The 17,968-nt window shown below is 31.0% G+C and overlaps 2 protein-coding genes across 3 annotated transcripts in view; both read right to left on the bottom strand.

Moving 5' to 3' along the window:
* LOC136988000 (rho GTPase-activating protein 20-like) overlaps nt 1-17,968 on the bottom strand; it is a 90,759-nt gene that overhangs the window by 14,619 nt on the left and 58,172 nt on the right. The gene's annotated exons all lie outside the window — the stretch shown is intronic.
* LOC136988003 (PRELI domain-containing protein 2-like) lies at nt 6,730-17,581 on the bottom strand. Of its 2 annotated transcripts, none has more exons than XM_067285772.1 (7): nt 17,492-17,581; nt 12,431-12,505; nt 11,979-12,036; nt 11,832-11,902; nt 8,833-8,993; nt 8,622-8,727; nt 6,730-6,866 (listed from the first exon to the last, which is right to left on the bottom strand). In XM_067285772.1, the coding sequence occupies exons 2-7, from the start codon at nt 12,503-12,505 to the stop codon at nt 6,804-6,806; spliced, it is 534 nt and encodes a 177-aa protein (XP_067141873.1). In that variant the 5' UTR covers nt 17,492-17,581; the 3' UTR covers nt 6,730-6,803. The 2 variants fall into 2 exon arrangements, with proteins under 2 accessions (XP_067141873.1, XP_067141874.1); XM_067285773.1 differs by lacking the exon at nt 17,492-17,581 and adding an exon at nt 17,281-17,297.

The raw sequence follows: 17,968 nt of genomic DNA on the forward strand, positions 1-17,968 counted from the left end.
TTCCTCACTACCCGACCGTCTCTACGAAAAAACCCCTTTGTTTTTTTATTTTTTTGTATCTTTCTGTCCTGTGAATACTAAGAAGGTTTTTTTTTTTGCCATACCAATCGTTGGTTCGGCATGGAATGGTATTAAGGAAAGATCACTCCCGAAAAGTTCTAGAGGTTGTTCAGCCGGTTTCCATCTTGAATCTCGGAGAGGTAGGCCGACGCCTTATCGATTCGGCCATTGTGACCCTCGTGGTATCGAATCGTCGTAGCCCTCTTATTCCGAAATATGCAATTAAGTAATGTGTAAGAAAATTTTCTAGCAACGGGCTAGTGTCGAGATAATTGGATTCATTAATCCTGTTCTTAATATCTCGGGATTTAGTAATCCTTCGCTAAAATTTGTTGGTGAAATCCTCGCGTCGGTAATCTCGGTATTAGTCTAGTCCAGTGTTTCTCAACGGGGCGATATCGTCCCCATGAGGGCGTTTTTCCATGTTGGGGGGCGATTAGTAACAATTTATATTTTGGGCGGCGAAAAACAATTTTCTGGGCGATATAGTAAAACATTATATTAAGAATAATTAGATATTTTATTCGTTATATCGTACAATAACTAATCAAATAACATTATAGAAGTCATTAGTCTATTCAATGCAATACAAATTTCGCGTTAGCCTCGGAATTTTGAAGCTTGATCGGCATCGAATTTTTTTCGAAGTGAAGTGGGCGATACTACGTAACGGTTTTATTGAAGGGGGCGACGATTCGTTAGAAGTTGAAAAACACGGGTCTAGTCCTTCGATTTACAAACACCGCTATTAAGCAATGTTGATAAAACATTCTGGACGGCCGAGCAGTCAAGATGGCAGTCTATGGCTGTGAGGATTCAGGATCGAATCCGGACTGGTCGAAAAATCTTCAGAAATTTTTTCGGGGGTATTCCTTCTGGATATGTCGGACCCCGTCCCTCATCGCCCGGCCGCCCTGACTAAGAAGATTAGTGCTCTTAGGACGAAGAGTTAAAAAGAAAATGAAACATCCCGTTAATGTACGTTCTTTTATGCCTCTGTGTTACTTTGCTTGCGCGGTATCCGTTTAAAAATTCCTGCAGAACGCGTTTTTATGTTCTGGCCGGAGTCCGCGCTGTTGGACGGTAAAAACGGCCGCTCGTAGTAGTAGTTTACTGTGGAAAGCAACATGGCGTTCTCCATAGCTCGGATAGCTTGTTTCGGTGTCCATTACGTGATTTAATGAATAAAAATCTAGTTGTTGTGAAATCTCGAATTTTTTCGTGGCTAACTTGAATGCTCTGTCAGTAAGACAATCCATTTGACGGTTAAATTTTACACATTTTTAAACGATAGTATCGTGATGGATAGGTACGAGCGTCAATTTTATTTTTATTTTTATTTTTTTTTTTTAACAGTCGTTTCAAAATGTTTACAAACAGCAGCGCACGGCCATGATGGCGGAGATGCGAAGTGACTGCCTTAAAGACACAGAGTGCGTTCGTTAATAGCAAAGTGTAAAAAAAATAATGAAAATTATTCACTAAGTTATTAACAGACGACGACGAAAACAGTACTATACTATTCTAACAGATAGAAAAACTGGATTAACCTAAATAGTGAATGAAATAAAAAAGTACAATATAGCCAATGTTGTGAATGAAATCATTATTTTTAAATATATTATTTAAATAAAGTTTACAATAATTTTGAAAATAAACCATTAAGTATTTAGAAGAAACGTCATATTTACTTGTTATTGTACTTATGAATATACTGCGTTATATAAGTTTTTTTTTTTTTTAACTCTTTCCGCCCTGTGGGCACTAAGAGGGCCTCTATTAGTAGGCCCATTATGGGTTCGGCCAGGCCCACAATGGGGCGACCGGGTGGTGAGGGACGGGGCCAGACATATCCGAACGGACCACCCCCCGAAAAATTCCTGGGGATTATTCGACCCGTTCGGATTCGATCCCGGGTCCCCCAGAGCGGTAGGCTGCCACCTTTACCGCTCGGCCATCCGGCCGTCTTATGAATATACTGCGTTATATAAGTTATTTTGAAACAAGTTGACTTTCAGATTAAAAACTTAAATTTGTGTAAGAAGCATATGATATTATCTAAAAACTTCTGCTGCTATGTAATGTAATCTAATACAGTAAGACCCCGCTTAACGCTGATTCGATATAACGCGATCTGCTCGAAGCAAAAAAAAAAAAAAAAAAAAAAAGCTCAAAATTTACGCTGATTTAAATTATCGCGGCAAGGTGACTTTTTTCAAATCTATGTTGGTTTGGTGCAATTTTGGAAAAAATTTAACATCATGGATGCCGTAGGAAATGTCGACTTCGCTTGGCAAGAATTAACTGACAAATGCACGAACGGAGTGTGGAATAAGTTATGGCTGAAGGTATCCAAGAATTCTCAACGAGAAGACCCTATTCGCTGTATCGTTAGGTTGACCAAACTCAACCTAATCGATACAGCAGGACTAGGAGATGTAGACGAGCAGGATATTGAGGAGTTACTGCAGGTTTCTAGTGAGATCCTTGCCAACGACGACCTTCAAGAACTGGCAGAACAAGGAATTCGTGTAGAACTGGAAAATAGAAATTCTGAAAACGAAGAACCCAAAAAATTTCTCTACAGATTTCATTAGTAAGCTTTTGGTAACGATAACCGAAATCATTGATCAAACTGTAGCGAATAATCCAGATTTTGAAAGGAGTGCAAAAGCAAAACGAGGCATTTTGGGTGAGATCTTCTGCTATCGACATTTGCTTAAGGAAAAAAAAAGCGACAAATGAAACTTCACGACTTTATTACAAAAAAATAAATAAAAAAAAAAACAAGAATTTCAGGAAAGTCAGGACCATCACAAAAACACATGCATACCGAAATGTAATGAGTTATTTAACATATTTTTAAGTTATATTATTATACAAATTAATATAAAGTAAAATTTGTTTATTTTTGGTCGCGTGTTCCCATATCCTATTTACTCTGTAAAAATGACCTCGTTTAACGCTTAACGCATCCCCCGCGTTAAGCGAGGTCTTACTGTACTGATAAAATTTTTATATGCTGGGAAAAGAGTAAGACTACAGTATTTTTAAATTTCAGAAAACTGAATTCCCAAGAATCATTTCATTTATTACAAATTTATCCAATATAGCCAATAAAAGCAAGAAGCAAATATTTTTCTCGATACAACTAGTTGTGAAACAACTAGTAGTATCGAGAAAAATATTTGCTGTAACATAATCGTTGTTAAGTTAAAGAAGCAAATAAATTTATTTGTATTTCCCTATTTAAGTGTCTCTGTTATGGTAATTTCGCAATTTCTTTTTTCTAACGAGTTGTAAATACCGGTTCATATGATTCCAAACAGGAAGGGTTTCACATTATATAATTTTATTTGCCACATTGTTTTATTTTACGATTGACATTTTACAATTTAAATATGTTCTACTAGCGCGACACTGTTAATTTTACTTGCGACTGGTTCAAATTTAAAGAAAAGATTTATTTAAATCATCTGTAGTGAGTTCCTTTTCTCCAAAATGCTAAAACTATAAATATTTTTCTTATTTCCGCATATATTAAAAAAGTATATTATTACAAATTTCCGCGAACCTGTTTAATCTACCCGATAACCCAAATAACGTCGTGGATCAATGTTCTTTCCTTCCCCGTCCCAACACATTTTAAATAAAACAATTTTACAAAACAAAGTAAAAACATTAAATTTCTTTACAATAAGGTGTTTGCTCATTCTTCTTATAAGGTTCATTAACCTAACCTAATGACGACATAACGTAAGGTTAAGGGGTCTATGCCACACGGGTCACTTCTAGTAGTCAGCAGTGGAATAGAAGGAAGAAACCACAAGATTAAAATCTTCGTATTAATAGCATAATAGAAAGTCAAGAAACCTTATTTCAAGCAGACAAAAATAAGTTGCCCAATTTTTTTCTAATTACAATAGAAAGATTATCTGAAACAGTTAAGACATATATATAGACCATGTAGTATTGTACGGTACATTTCATAGAATATAATACATAGAAACCACTCTCGATGTAACTGGAAAGTAGTGTTATCTGTCGATTGCATCGCCGCGAAATTAGGTCATGTAGGTAACATTGTGTTAGGATTTGAGTAAATTTACTTTACTGTAATACAATTAGTGTATATTATTTATAATTCATAAAACTTTAAATGCACAGTCTCGATGTATCCAAAACACAAAAACGAGTTTTTAGATTATCCAAAAGCCCCGTCACATCAAGTTCGGAGTTGCTGCTGTATTATTTTTATTGTCATATGTATGAAACGTAAATAACTTTTTTTGTATAAAAACAATGTTCATTTGGCTTTTAACAAGAAGTCGAATTATATTTATTAGTATTTTCAATTAAAAGTTTTTACAGGACTGCAATTTGAAAGAATTGCAGACCTATAAATTCCGTGTCGTCTGTCCGTCTTTTCTTAATCTCGAAAACGGAGTTATATAGATAAGAGTAAATATGGAAACTTTAGGAATAAGAGGCGTCGATTAACTATATACGAACATCCGATGCAAATCGGAAGTCACGTTATTTCAATTCGAAAATTTTTTCCTGAAAGGTGTTAGATAATGGCACGACTATTGTTAGAGGACAAGTATGATTTACAGGGGCAACCATTACCACGATTACTAGAATATAAGGTTAAAATCTCATAAGAAATGTGTCGAAAAAGCGTCTAAAGACAAACTTTCCCACCATGGCAGCACTGCCGGCAATTCGGGCTGAATTAATTACAAAATACTGACCCATCAATGGCATTTTACCTACTTAAGTAGTTTCTGTTGGGGACAAATTGTAAATAATAAAAACAGTACAGTTTTAATAAACTCCAGATATACACCATATTGTATATCAAACACCTGCACACCTGGAGGTAGTAACTAATTTTTCTGGAGTCTTATTGTTTCGACCATACTCCCTATTAACTGTTGACATACATTGACACAAGACACAACTAATACAGTCAGTGCATCTTACAATTCTGAACTACAATATGCTGTTATATTACCTTGATATTGAAATAAAACTGAATGTACAAATAAAATTACTTTTTAAAATTCATGCATAAGTTTTCTCAGTTTAGTTTTTTACAGTAGTCTCTTCAGAAATTTAACAGGGTTCTACTGTATCAAATTTAGTTTTTTCAGAAAGTTACATTTTATGGAAATTTTGTAAATAAAAAAAAATACACCTTGTATATAAGTAAAACAGTTTTTACTCATTAACTTCTTGATTACAGTTTATTCTTTTTGGCTTAATATTTATAAATTTATTAAAATTTATATTAATTTTTAAAAAGATTAAAAATATTTCAAATTTAGTTTAATGTAATAAATAATGCTTAGAAAAATTAAATGTTTTGAAACCAAAATTTAACAGAAAAAATGCTTTATCTTTTTGGCTAAAATTTTAAAAACTATTTCCAATCTAGTTTGTCAATTAATCCAATTACCCAATATAATTACTGAAATGATTGTACACTTTAACTAACATGTGGCCCATCAAAAGTGATAGGAAAAACATGCTAAACAGTGCCAGAGTCACAGTGCCTACAAAAATGACCAGAAATGTGGGCTTTTATCCCTGCAATAAATGGCCTCAAAATTGAATTGCCTGGGTCTTAGATCCATGCAAGTAAGCATGTATGTATTTTTCCACAATGTTGTTTAGTTTATAAAAGTTATCAATTATACTTACAGAAGGTGTTTTAATACATGTAAATGCATTTTCTTTCAATAATCTCAACTTTTTTGATATAACTTAGGAAAGTCATTGTCAAAGTAATAAGGTAATATAGCAGTATGTTCACTGCAAGCAAAATATAAATGCTTCATACAGAAATTGAAAGCATGTATGATAATGTAATTGTTCACTAGACACATTACATAATTTATAGGTTTTAATGCTAAGAAATAATTAAAAAAAATACATATGTATACAAAGCACAAAAAAAATACTGACATGAATGAATTCCTGGGTCTGTCAGACCCAAATTGTCTACTAGCCACAGTAGAGGCTAATTTGTAATACCCAGAGTAGGAAGATATGTATTTATATAGGTATGCAATTCATATTACACAACTAAAATATACTGCAAAAGTCACATGGTTCTGTGAGATCCAGGCCATTCACTGCAGGGTTATTATAATAATTGAAGATAAATTTAAAAATACTTTAAAATTTATTTCTTATATTTTACACTCAATTTAAAATTGTAAAAATTCTTACATTTAATAGTAATTATATTTTTAAGATGCAATTTGTTAACATTTTGTTAAAATTTTTATATTTAATCTCATTTCACAATTTGATATTTAATTTATTTAATACATTTTAGATAAAGATTAATACCGACTTACTAAGTCAAGAACCATTCAGATCTGAATTAGTTTATCAGTCAGTCAATTAAAACAAGGAATTTAAATGAAAGTCAAAAACTTTCCTTTTAGAAGAGCAAAATTACAAAGATTTTCGAAGATTTGCATCTGTACAAAATGTGCATTCATATCATAAAATTGTTTTTCAATTCATTTGTTGCAATGAAAACCCCAAAATATTTTTAAAATTTTTATAAAAATCTATAAAAAGGTTTAAAAGGTTTAACCGTTAAACCAATTAGTCAACTTTTTTCTTATGTATAAGATGTCATAGAAAGTATAAATATATTGTAAAAAAACAAAATATGTAAAACTTGTCTCTCAATGCCAGCAAACAAACTCATTAAAAACAGTTTTTCATCCACCTGTCTGCATGCCATTCATTCTTTCACATAATAGTTCTTCCATTATTCTTAAACTCTGTAATTAGATAATAGATTACATAAAGCTTATTGTAAAAATAATTTTTTCAGAAATTTAAAAAAATAAACACACATTAACAAAAAAATAGTTACACACCCAGGCAGAATTAGCTATATGCAAAGTAATCAGACATGTCTCAGATAGATATGTAAATGATTACAGTTGTGATTCTATTCCATGGGAAATAATAAACACAAATATAAACATCTATCAACCTGATTTTTGAATAAGGCTGATCTGCTGAACTATTGAGCTATAATATGGTTGTTTAATAATTAAATAATTATTAAATACCGTATTTTCGTGAAATGACCAGCATGCCAGTCTATCTGGGGAGACCATGAGATCAGATATTTCCAAATGGTAAAAACAGGCATGCCAGTTTAAGTGAGGTTATATATTCCTCTCTAGAGGGCACATTAAAAAAACGTAAGTGTTTTTATTCTAAAACTGAAACTGTCAGCATTACATTAAAAACTACAATTGTGTGTTTAATTTCTTCATTTTGTCTTCTTTCTAGATGTAAAATACTCATGGAATTCTGAAAGTGTTTTTTTAATGTGTATTTTATTATTTCATTCAAAAACACAAAGAAACATTAAATTAATAAACTCTCAATAAATTATCTCAGCTTACACCAATTAACATTGCTTTCTGTGAAATTTGAGAGGAAGATGCTATTTTTAAGGTCAGGGTAGATGGTCAGTGTAACCCACACTGACTAAATACTACTACTAAAAATTGTTTTGTCATCTTGTAAACAAAAACTTTCTTATTTTAAGACAGTCAAATTACAATGTTGTTATTTTATTGTACTGGGAAGAATGTTTTCTTTAACATTTAATTAGCAACTAGTTTTATTAGATCTAATTTTATATTTTAGTTGCAGTTTAACCACTATACCAGTAACCCCGTTTTTGTGTGGCATTGCCAGTCATTCTGCAAAATTATGGTAGCAGCCATATTATAGCCTTATATAACCCAGCACATTATTTGGCTGAATGACCACTTGCCAAATTGCTTATCATTTGGGTCTTTAACCCAAATGTGAGATGTTGGGACAGTGGATACACAGCTATGTTGACACCCTAGACAAACAACTGGAATAGATGATCATCTACTTGATCATGAGAAACAAGAACTGCTGAAATAGCATCTTTGTTCACCATTCAGACTGATGGAAGTCTCATTACAGAACTGAATCTTTTCCCCCTATCAATGGCAGGCAACAGAGGCAAATTTGCAGACAGAACTTTGTATCCTATCATTAACACTCCAACTTTGTTGGCTTTATTTGCAATATCACCTGTTATGGACTGGCAGCGTGTATCTCAACTTTAGCAATAAATCCTGATTCTGTTTTGAATGACAACATTAGAAGGCCACTGGTGAGTACTTCAATTCCTACAAGGAACTAAAGAGTTCTTTAAATTGAACTGTTGTTCCACAGGAAGTTGTTCTTTTTCTATGATACTGTAATCAGTTATCATTGTCATTCTCTTCACACTAATCCAGCTTCATTGGATTCCACACTGCCTCTTTGGTGTATAACTTTTTTCACCAATGAGTGTATAAAGTTTATATTTCTAATAAATATATATTAAAAAAGACTAAATCTTTATATAATTTTTATATAATGGTTAAATGCATACTTAAAATTAAAATGAATACTAATAAAGAATTTTGACTATATAAATTTATATATAATTCACAAATTGAGATTTCCATGGATTATAATGAAAAACAACTTACTTTTTTTATACTTTGTCGGAAAAATTTTTCTGCAAAACATTCTATTAACCATCCAATATGACCAATACCACCTAAATCAATAGAGCCCCTCTGATGAAAATGAGTCCTATATAACAGAATTTGAAAATTTTTTAATCTAAAAATATACACAGCAGCTATTAATTTTTTTTATATATAAAAATAAAAAACAAAAATTATAGAGACTACAAACCATTTAGGATTTTCAGGAAATTTTTTAAACAAGGATTCTTCTTTCAGTTTTCCATATTTTTCCCAAGTTAAATTCCTAGACCTAACATTCATTTCATGAGTATTTTTATTTAACCAACATTCTTCTTCTATGTAAATATGATCTTGTTCAAATTCTTTTAACTGTAAAATATTTTTACTTAGTGTGTCTCATAAATCTGGAACCATTAGGAGGTATGCTGATCTTTGTTTATTCTTTTACAGGTAAAACATGATGCTGAGTAAGGAAAATAAAACTAGTAATTTTGATGGTGGGGACTGCAGTCAGCAAGAACTTGCTGAAGAGTTTAACATGCTGCATCCAGTTACTGTGTGTGATTGGCGAGAAATCTGGATACTGCCTATTAACCCGACAACTTCTCACTGACTGCAGCCATCAAATTTAAACTTATTTCTCCTTACTCATCATACTTTACCTGTAAAAAAAAAAGAAACAAAGATCAACATAATTCCTATGGTTCAAGACTTAGGAGACATCTATATTGTTAATAAAAATTTAAAGATAGATACTTTTGTTTTTACTTCGAGTTAGGACAAAGAAGCCTTAAATTTTTAATATAAATTAGATCTAAAATAAGATTAAACTGTCGATTTATATCTTATGTATATAATCAGTCAATACATTATATATATTACACAAACAGTTATTAATGTATTCATACTAATCATGATTATTTATATAATTATTTTTTAAAATTTATATATAATTAATATTAATTGATATTAATATATCAATTGTATATTGCTATGTATGTATGTATTTATGTAATATATTATATACAATTAATATAACATCTCAGTGTACCTAACTGACATTTGTTCAATCACAAATCTTTCAGTAAGATACCAGTTAATTTGTATGTTTCTGTATTTGATAACAGAAATCAGAAAAATCATAATACAACAATTACAGTGGACCCCTAATATAATGCACATGTCGGGCGGGAAACAACACCCGCGTTATAAGGTGAACCATATTACACCGAGCGGCACGGTGTAATACGGTTCACCTCTTTACTTTAGCAATAATGTCAAGCTTTTCTTTCACACTGTAAGCTTTTCTTTTACTCATCATGCATACAATAATTAAACACTATTCAAAATACATGCAAAAACTCAATACATACACAATTACTCAATACGCATAACAATAAAATGCGCTACTCACTAACGCCGCACGGACCTGTAAAAACGTGTTTGAGCTTATTGCGTTGCGAACATCGCCCGCGCTATAACCGAGTGCGCGGTATAGTGAGCAGCGCTATAATGAAGGTCCATTGTACTATGAAAATTTTGATACTGTACAATCTTGTATGAAAAATTTGTAAAGAATGAGAAATATTTTTGTAAAATTTTCATAGAATAAGTGTATAGATATAATAAAATCAGGTTTTTTAATAATAAACAGAAAAAATATATATACACACGCACCCTTGAGTTCAAGGAATTAACGGTACGTTTTAAATTAATTTCTGTGTTATCTATCGGTGTGTGTCATATTATTTCAAATGTTGTATATTATTTTATTAGTTGACTGAAGAGGGGCGAAATGCCCAAAACGAGTGAAATAAAATCTCGTCTCAACTAATAAAAGGTGGAAAAGTGCCAAGTGTTTAATAAATAACATGGTCTTGTGTTTGATGCTCAATATTTAAAATATATATACAGTCAAATCTCGGTTTTCAAACATCTCACTTTTTGAACAAATCAGTTCACAGAAAAATTTTGAACTCATAATTTCACCTGTTGCCAAAACAAGCTACTCAGCAAGAGCCAGCCACAGATGGTCAATGACACTTGACTTCCTATACTTCCAATGTTAAAGTTGATGGCCCAATCAGTCAATGACAGGACTACTGATTCAGAAGTTAGTGGTGCTGAGATTGCCTCACATCATTAGACCTCAACACAAATCATCAATGACATTGTTATTTAAATTAGATTTTGATGCACATGTGAGAACGATACTACTTCCATTTTTGCACTACAGTTGAATTTAGATCAAATTAATAAAAACCACATTAATTGACATTCACATAATGGCATCCAAGAATTAGTGTTTAAAAATGCTTCAGTCAAATTAAACATTTATTGTATATATGATGTTACCATTGCATTTGTAGGCATTTTATGCATGAAATACAGCTAAAAAGGTTAAAAAAAAGGCTTTAGTTTGATAGTCTGGAATGGATTAATCCAACTTTTGTTTTTTTTTTTTTTTTGAAAAAATTTGTTTCAGAATGAATTGTTTGAAAACTGAGGTTTAGCTGTATACATATGTAGAAATGCAAAGTTGTTTGTAGAATGTAACATAACCTTTTAGAAAATCACATCTCTTTTTATAAAAAAAATTCAAAATATTTTAATTCGTCTTGTGCTATTACATTTAATTTTAGATGTATATAAAAGTTATAAATTTATGTATACATACAGACACACTAAATTATGCATGACACTTGACTTCCCAACACACTGGGTTGAATATATATCGACTTACTTTAATCAAATAACCGGAGTGTTTATGTTCTATTATTGCAAACGTTTTCAACACCCCTCCTGAGCTCTTCCTCAGGCTTCTATGTATATTCGTAACAAGCTGACTGTTAAATTTCAGACTTTATTTGAAAGGTATTCGATTCAGGACACCAAATGCACATGTGTTCCAAGACATTCAAATATCGAAAAATACAACGAGATTCGAAATGCGCATAGGTTCCAATTTAGATCAGATAGTAAAATTAAATGCTATTGTCCAGTAGGACCTGCCATGCCATAGAAAGGGACATCTCTTTAACAATAATAGCACAAACAATCCAATTATTTGGTTAAAGTAAGTCATTATGCATGACTATCAGTCTCATCTTAGTATGCCTGTCATCTGTTTTGCAAAAATGAAATGACGATAATTTAAATTTTCATATTCAGTAAGGAAAAATAAAAACTGATCCAAAATTTACTTACTTTCCTTAACACAGAAGGCACAATATTGCTGCAACATGCTACTCTATTCCAATATTCTATTCCATCATCTTCTAATAAAAAAAAAGAAAAAATTAAATTAAAATGAATAGTGTATAAGTAATTATATAAATAATTTGATATTCATACTTATAATCCTCTTTACAGTTTTAACAGAAAGAACATTCTTCTCTTTGTCTGTAGGATACTAAAAAGTTTTTTAAATATATTGTAAATAAAATTTGTAAAATTATTAAAAGAAATTTAATTTTTACTACACACTACATATAATAATTCCATTATTTCAAAACTATAGTTACTTGAAATATAACCAATGTACAATATTTAATTCTTATTTCCATAATTCTTACCTTTAAAATTAGCCATTGAATTTTAATGCAAGCTTATGGAAAAATTTTTTGTAATAAATTATATATTATTACACCTCTTTTTTACATAAAAATATATATTTAAACTATATTTTGATTAATTTTTGCTGAGAAATATTAAGAATTTGTAAAATGTGTGCACTAAGATTTTAGTAATATAATTAAATACATTTTAAGATTTCAAAGTCATTTTAGAATACTTTTTACACATACCTTTGTTAGGTGAGTATAAGTCACCAACTCTATTGGATATTTAAATATATGCTTGACTTCAAAATGAACAACCATCTGAAATATAAGAATTCAATATAATTTCATCAGCCAATTGAACTTTATTCTCAATCAATGTCTTTTAATATCCTTTTAATGCCTTTTAATGGTTTTAATAAATTTTCAAACAACTAAGAATTATTGCAAAATGCTATTCTGTTCAGGTATTTAATATACAACACTTTCTATATTTTAAAATTCATTAAGAGACATCTAAAACTGTCTTAACAAAATTATGTAAATTATCAAAGCCATTTCAATACAGTTTGCAAAAACACTGAACAGTGTTCAACTGTGGCTTTAATAATCCACAGTTGAACCAGAGAATTTCACCTTTACAATCTGATAAAAAACATTCAAATTAAACACTTAAAACATCTCAATGTGAGACAAGTATACATTTTATTCTAAAATTACATAAAATAAATCCAACTAAACAATAAATCTTGATGATTTTTAGAAGATATTGTATTTTATTTTTGATATCTTACTTTAAAAAAGTAAGAAAATAGATTTGTTAAACGTATTTAAGAAAAAAAATAATACAAAAAAAAAAAATCGCAAGCTTAACTACCTATATAATTAAAAATATTCTGATTACTAATGTCTGTTTAACTACAAAAATAGTGCCAAATGTTTATATTAATTTCATCAGTATTATATAAAGTTTACTAAATTTCATATATTAAAATGCTTTAATAACAAGCTATTAATTTAAAATGCTTTAATAACAAGCTATTAATTTAAAACGAAAAAAATAGTTATGTAATATTTTTTTTAAAAAACTAACAGATGTTTACTCAGCAGTTCCATTTATTTCAAAATTATACATTACACAAAAGTTCTGAAAGTTAGAAAATTGTAATAAGAGGAATTCATTTATTCATTTCATTTCAAACAACTTACCTTTTCAATATAAAAAGTAAATCTAGCTTTATTTGTAATTTTACTAATAATTTATATTCCTACCTCATTTATAGTATAAAAATTTAATTTCCAGGCAGTTATATGTTGAAATAGGATTAAATATAACAAAGATAAGAACGTACACAATATACTAATACTAATAAATATAACCAAAAACAGAGCCAATAGCAAGTTAATTTTAATTTTTTAATGATTCATACATTATTTGTTGTTTATATAATATAGTCCAGGGGTGGCCAACTTTTGTGCACATAAGATCTACTTTTTATCGTAAAAATGTGTCGCGATTGACTTGTCATAGGCATAGTCTAAGTGGGGAGGGGGAAGTGTGAAATACATACTATGTTTATACACTGTTTCAGTACGAAGTGCACTCATTGCTTATGAGTCGAGTCATAACTGCATGCATACAGTTGCGTTCGGTTACAAATATAATACATTAAGTCAAGTCAAGACATCGCTAGCGATCGACCAAAATTGGCTTGGCGATCGACCGGTCGATCGCAATCGACTTGTTGGCCACCCCTGATATAGTCCAATTATAAAATGTTTTGATGATTCTGAAAAATTGTTTTGGTAGAATTTTATAGTTGACTAATCTTTTGAAAAAACATTCAAATTATCAAATCTTAATATAGCAAATTTCTTTAATTGAAAACCTGATATTTAAATTATTATTTTTAAAATTATTACATGCTTGTTCCTTCTCTCTTGAAATTTGATCTTATATTCATATTTATTATTCAAGTAAAAAGAATATTTAAATGAACTGAAGTGAACATTTATCATGGAATTATCATACATGTCTGCACAGTTTACTTCATTTGCAAGGTCTATTTATGCAAATTCACTTTAAAGCATTGATTTATTTAAAATTTAAAAATTTTTCAAACTATATGGAAATAAATGATAATCAAAAATGTGTTTTTTGTTCAATCACTTCTTATATAGACATTTAAAAAAGCTTTGTTAAAACTTTTTTACCCTAGTAAGAGTAAAAGATTGTATTTAAGAATATGGAACAGATCGCTATTTTAAAACAGCTTTCCATGGCCCCATTTACCTTGTTTTCATTTACATAAGAAAAGTCTGCTTATGTAAATGGAAGGATAACTGTATTAAAATACCTTGTCTTTAGTGTGTTGAGTGTTCAATAAACTGTTTCATCTTGTTTGAATGTACTCACTAATTTAATACACTGACATTTGACATAACTTTACAGATTCTTAACTATTTTATATACCTAAATTAAAAACTGGAAAACAATCATATTTTTCTTGAAGAAAGACTAGTCCATCTTCAAGATGGTCAGTGATAACATCATGAGTATTGAAGTATTTTTTTTAATATTAAAGCCAAACAATTACCAGATTGTGAGGCCAGGACTTCACACCCCCCCCAGACGGAAACCGGCTGCCGAGCTAAAGTCAATAAATCGAAGACTTATTTCGTAAATAGGACCGGTATGACCAAGGAACGGGGTGTGAGACGACTTAATTGTCGCATTCCAGACCTAATTGACAGATCCATGATCGTACATTGTGAGAACAAGAGAGGGATCGTCCGCCAGGGAAACTTTGGACGATCACCTTACAGAGAGTTCAAAGCGGAACCTGCTGACACTCCTGTGGAGGGGGCGTCGGCTGAGATAGCTGCATCTTCTCCAGGACAGAAAAATACACATTAGGTAAAATTTATGGGACCGCCATCTGGGAAAGGGCTTGAGCCAACTCCGGAGGGGAAGGGCCTGGATGGGAGAGGTCGGGGATGTTCGGCAACCGCACGGCCTGAATTATGCCCCTGGCAACAGACCAGGGACCAACAGAATTACTGGGGACCATCTTTCGGACCAACCAAAACCTTGAAATTTTGGGTAAAAATGATATAAAAGCCCAAGATCCCAAGGACATGGGGAGGTTGAGGTATAGAGTGCGAGATCGGACAACCTGGGATTGCATTGTGGTCACTTCGGACACAGACTCTTTCCAAAAGAAGAGAAGACCGATTTTCAGGAGACAAATTCGGACCAAGCCATCACCCAGACTCCCTTACGGAGACGACTCCCCCTGCCTCGAGTCCAGTGAGACCTTCCGTTTCTGGATCTCTCGACCACCACCGGAGAGGGACAGAAGACAACCTCAGCGGACCACTCTGCAGACCAGCATTACAAGCGGAACTTTCCTCCGCAGAAACTACAGTAACTGCTGTACATCCTTTACTTGGATGGCCTTTAACCTTATCCGTAAGCATGTCTTTACTAAAATAAATGCGGTAAAGTTTGTAAATATGGTCTCTGTGTGGATCTCTTTGCGTCCAGCAAACTACTACCCCATACGAAAAGGCTTTCTTGCGTCATCCCGACAGATCGTGAGCAAAGCGAGGGTCGTAACGTTTTTATGTAAGGTCAACCCCTAAGGCGGGTCAGTAGGGTCATTTACCTCACAAGATTAAATCTCTATGTTACTGCTACATTTAGTAATTAATTTCTTTTCCAAATATGCACTTCAAGTTATAAATCAAAATAATTAAGCTGAGGGATACCTATAAATCTTTTTACAAAAATGAAAATTTAAGCCATTTAATTCTCTTGCAAACCTTGTCACCGGTGCTGCCAAAGTTCATGCGCTAACGTTCTGAAAATTTAAGCATTTTCAGCCTCTTATAATCATACAAAATATAGCATACTTCTCAGGATGACTAAAAAGCATAAGAATTTAACCTTGTAAAAAAAAAAAATTAGTTAAATTTAATGTAAAAATTTTAGTAAGTGATATATTACAAAAACTTTGTTTAGTCTTCTATTTAACAAATTTCTCTCTGATTCATAGCTACTTTTAGGTAACTGCTAGATGTAGTTGTTTTAATTATGATTGGTTTCATCCTGTATTTTTTTTCTATACTTATTCCCAGTAGTACAAACCTTAATTTTCAGTTATAATAGGTAAAAATAGTTTTACATAGTAGTAAATTTTATTAATAAAAATTTAAAAAATTATACTCGCTTTAATATTCAATTAGAAATTAGATACAAATTATATTCAATACAATAAATTAAGAAGAGAATAATGAATATCACAAATGATACTGCTATTATGTATTAACTAAATTTTACATAAAATATTGATCTATTAAGTTCATTCCTAGATGAATTAGCATTACACAGAGTTATACGAAATATAAGTACAGTATGAAGTAATAACTGGAAATATAAAAAATATGGAGAATTTGAAAATTTATTTATATTTATATGTCCAGTTACCTCTGTAGCTGTTAAAGAAACAAAAATCACTTTAATAATTTCAACAAGATAAATTTAAAATACTTAACATTCCAGTTAATGTTACCCTCGGTGCCAAGATGGCGGCTCGTCTCTGATTCCAGCAAGGAAACAGTGGGGACGCATGTTCTAACCTAACCTATTCTAATAAATTATCATAATTATTAGCAACCAAATTATTAGAATAGGTTAGGTTAGGGTCAGAATGTGCGTCCCACTGTTTCCTTGCTAGAATCAGAGACGAGCCGCCATCTTGGCACCAAGGGTAACATTAACCAAAATTCCTACTGACAAAAATTTGTTTCTTGTACAGTAGAATGCAATCCTTCTATAATGAAATTTTTATACATGTAAAAAAAATGGTTTATGGGATTTTCTTAGAAAATATATTTATTAAATTATGAATAAAATTTACAAATAACTAACTCTAAATAAGAAAATATTTTAAAAAATTCTATATTACACATATTTTTAAATAGAAATTTTTTGGAAGTGTATAATACTTAAACTATTTAGTTGTAATAAAGTTTACTTAAATATAAACAAAATTTCCTTTGTATATTGCGAAAGTCAGCTAAAAGTGACTTACAATGCCAAACTTAAAACAATCAAGCAAGGCCATGCACCTTAACAAAATAACTTTAAACGAATTACACGAAGGACACGAGACAGGTAAATCTTTTAGTCGAATATAAACTATTATTTATTTATAATTTGACATTTAATCAAGATTTATCGAATATAATTTAATACATTTTATAGGTAATCGGAAAAATATTTTAAAATACTTAAAAGCTTACTTCTAATCCTTCGGTATTTTTCTACGATCTCGCTCCTTTCACAAAAAAATCCCGCGAAATTATCTTATCTTTCCACATTCTCGATCTGTCAATTTCATATGTCTCCGCGCATTCTTTTATTCAGCAGTGCGCTAGAAAAGCGCCCTCTTTACATTTATAAACATGAATGAATTCCGATAAAAACTTTAAATTTTTGCTTTTTTAATAAAAATTTTACATAGTTCGATATTTTTTTAAATAATAAATGCTACGAAGTTAATTTTTTTGAAATTTTATGTAAATATTTTTATGACGTCATCCGTTATGGCGGATATCCTTTGGAGTTTGAATGTCAGTACGGTTGTTTACCTTTTAATATTATGCTATTTACACGTGGTTTGAAATTGATGAAATTTTAGGTATTTTATTTATAATTTTGTAAGTGTTTTTTAAGTGTTAAGACAATATAATCTTGAATAATATTTTATTGCGTTTTAG

This window comes from Centruroides vittatus, unplaced genomic scaffold (assembly GCF_030686945.1).
Source record: "Centruroides vittatus isolate TY-2023 unplaced genomic scaffold, ASM3068694v2 scaffold_2979, whole genome shotgun sequence".
In the NCBI taxonomy this organism is placed as follows: Eukaryota; Metazoa; Arthropoda; class Arachnida; order Scorpiones; family Buthidae; genus Centruroides; species Centruroides vittatus.

Bases quoted from the DNA above. Each gene is read 5' to 3' on its own strand.
- LOC136988003 (XM_067285772.1), bottom strand. From the start codon at position 12,505: ATGGTTGTTCATTTTGAAGTCAAGCATATATTTAAATATCCAATAGAG. The intron at 11,903-11,978 runs GTATGAATATCA...TTTTTTTATTAG, and splicing joins AACTGTAAAGAGGATTATAA to AAGATGATGGAATAGAATAT. The intron at 8,728-8,832 runs GTTTGTAGTCTC...TCTGTTATATAG, and splicing joins TTTCCTGAAAATCCTAAATG to GACTCATTTTCATCAGAGGG.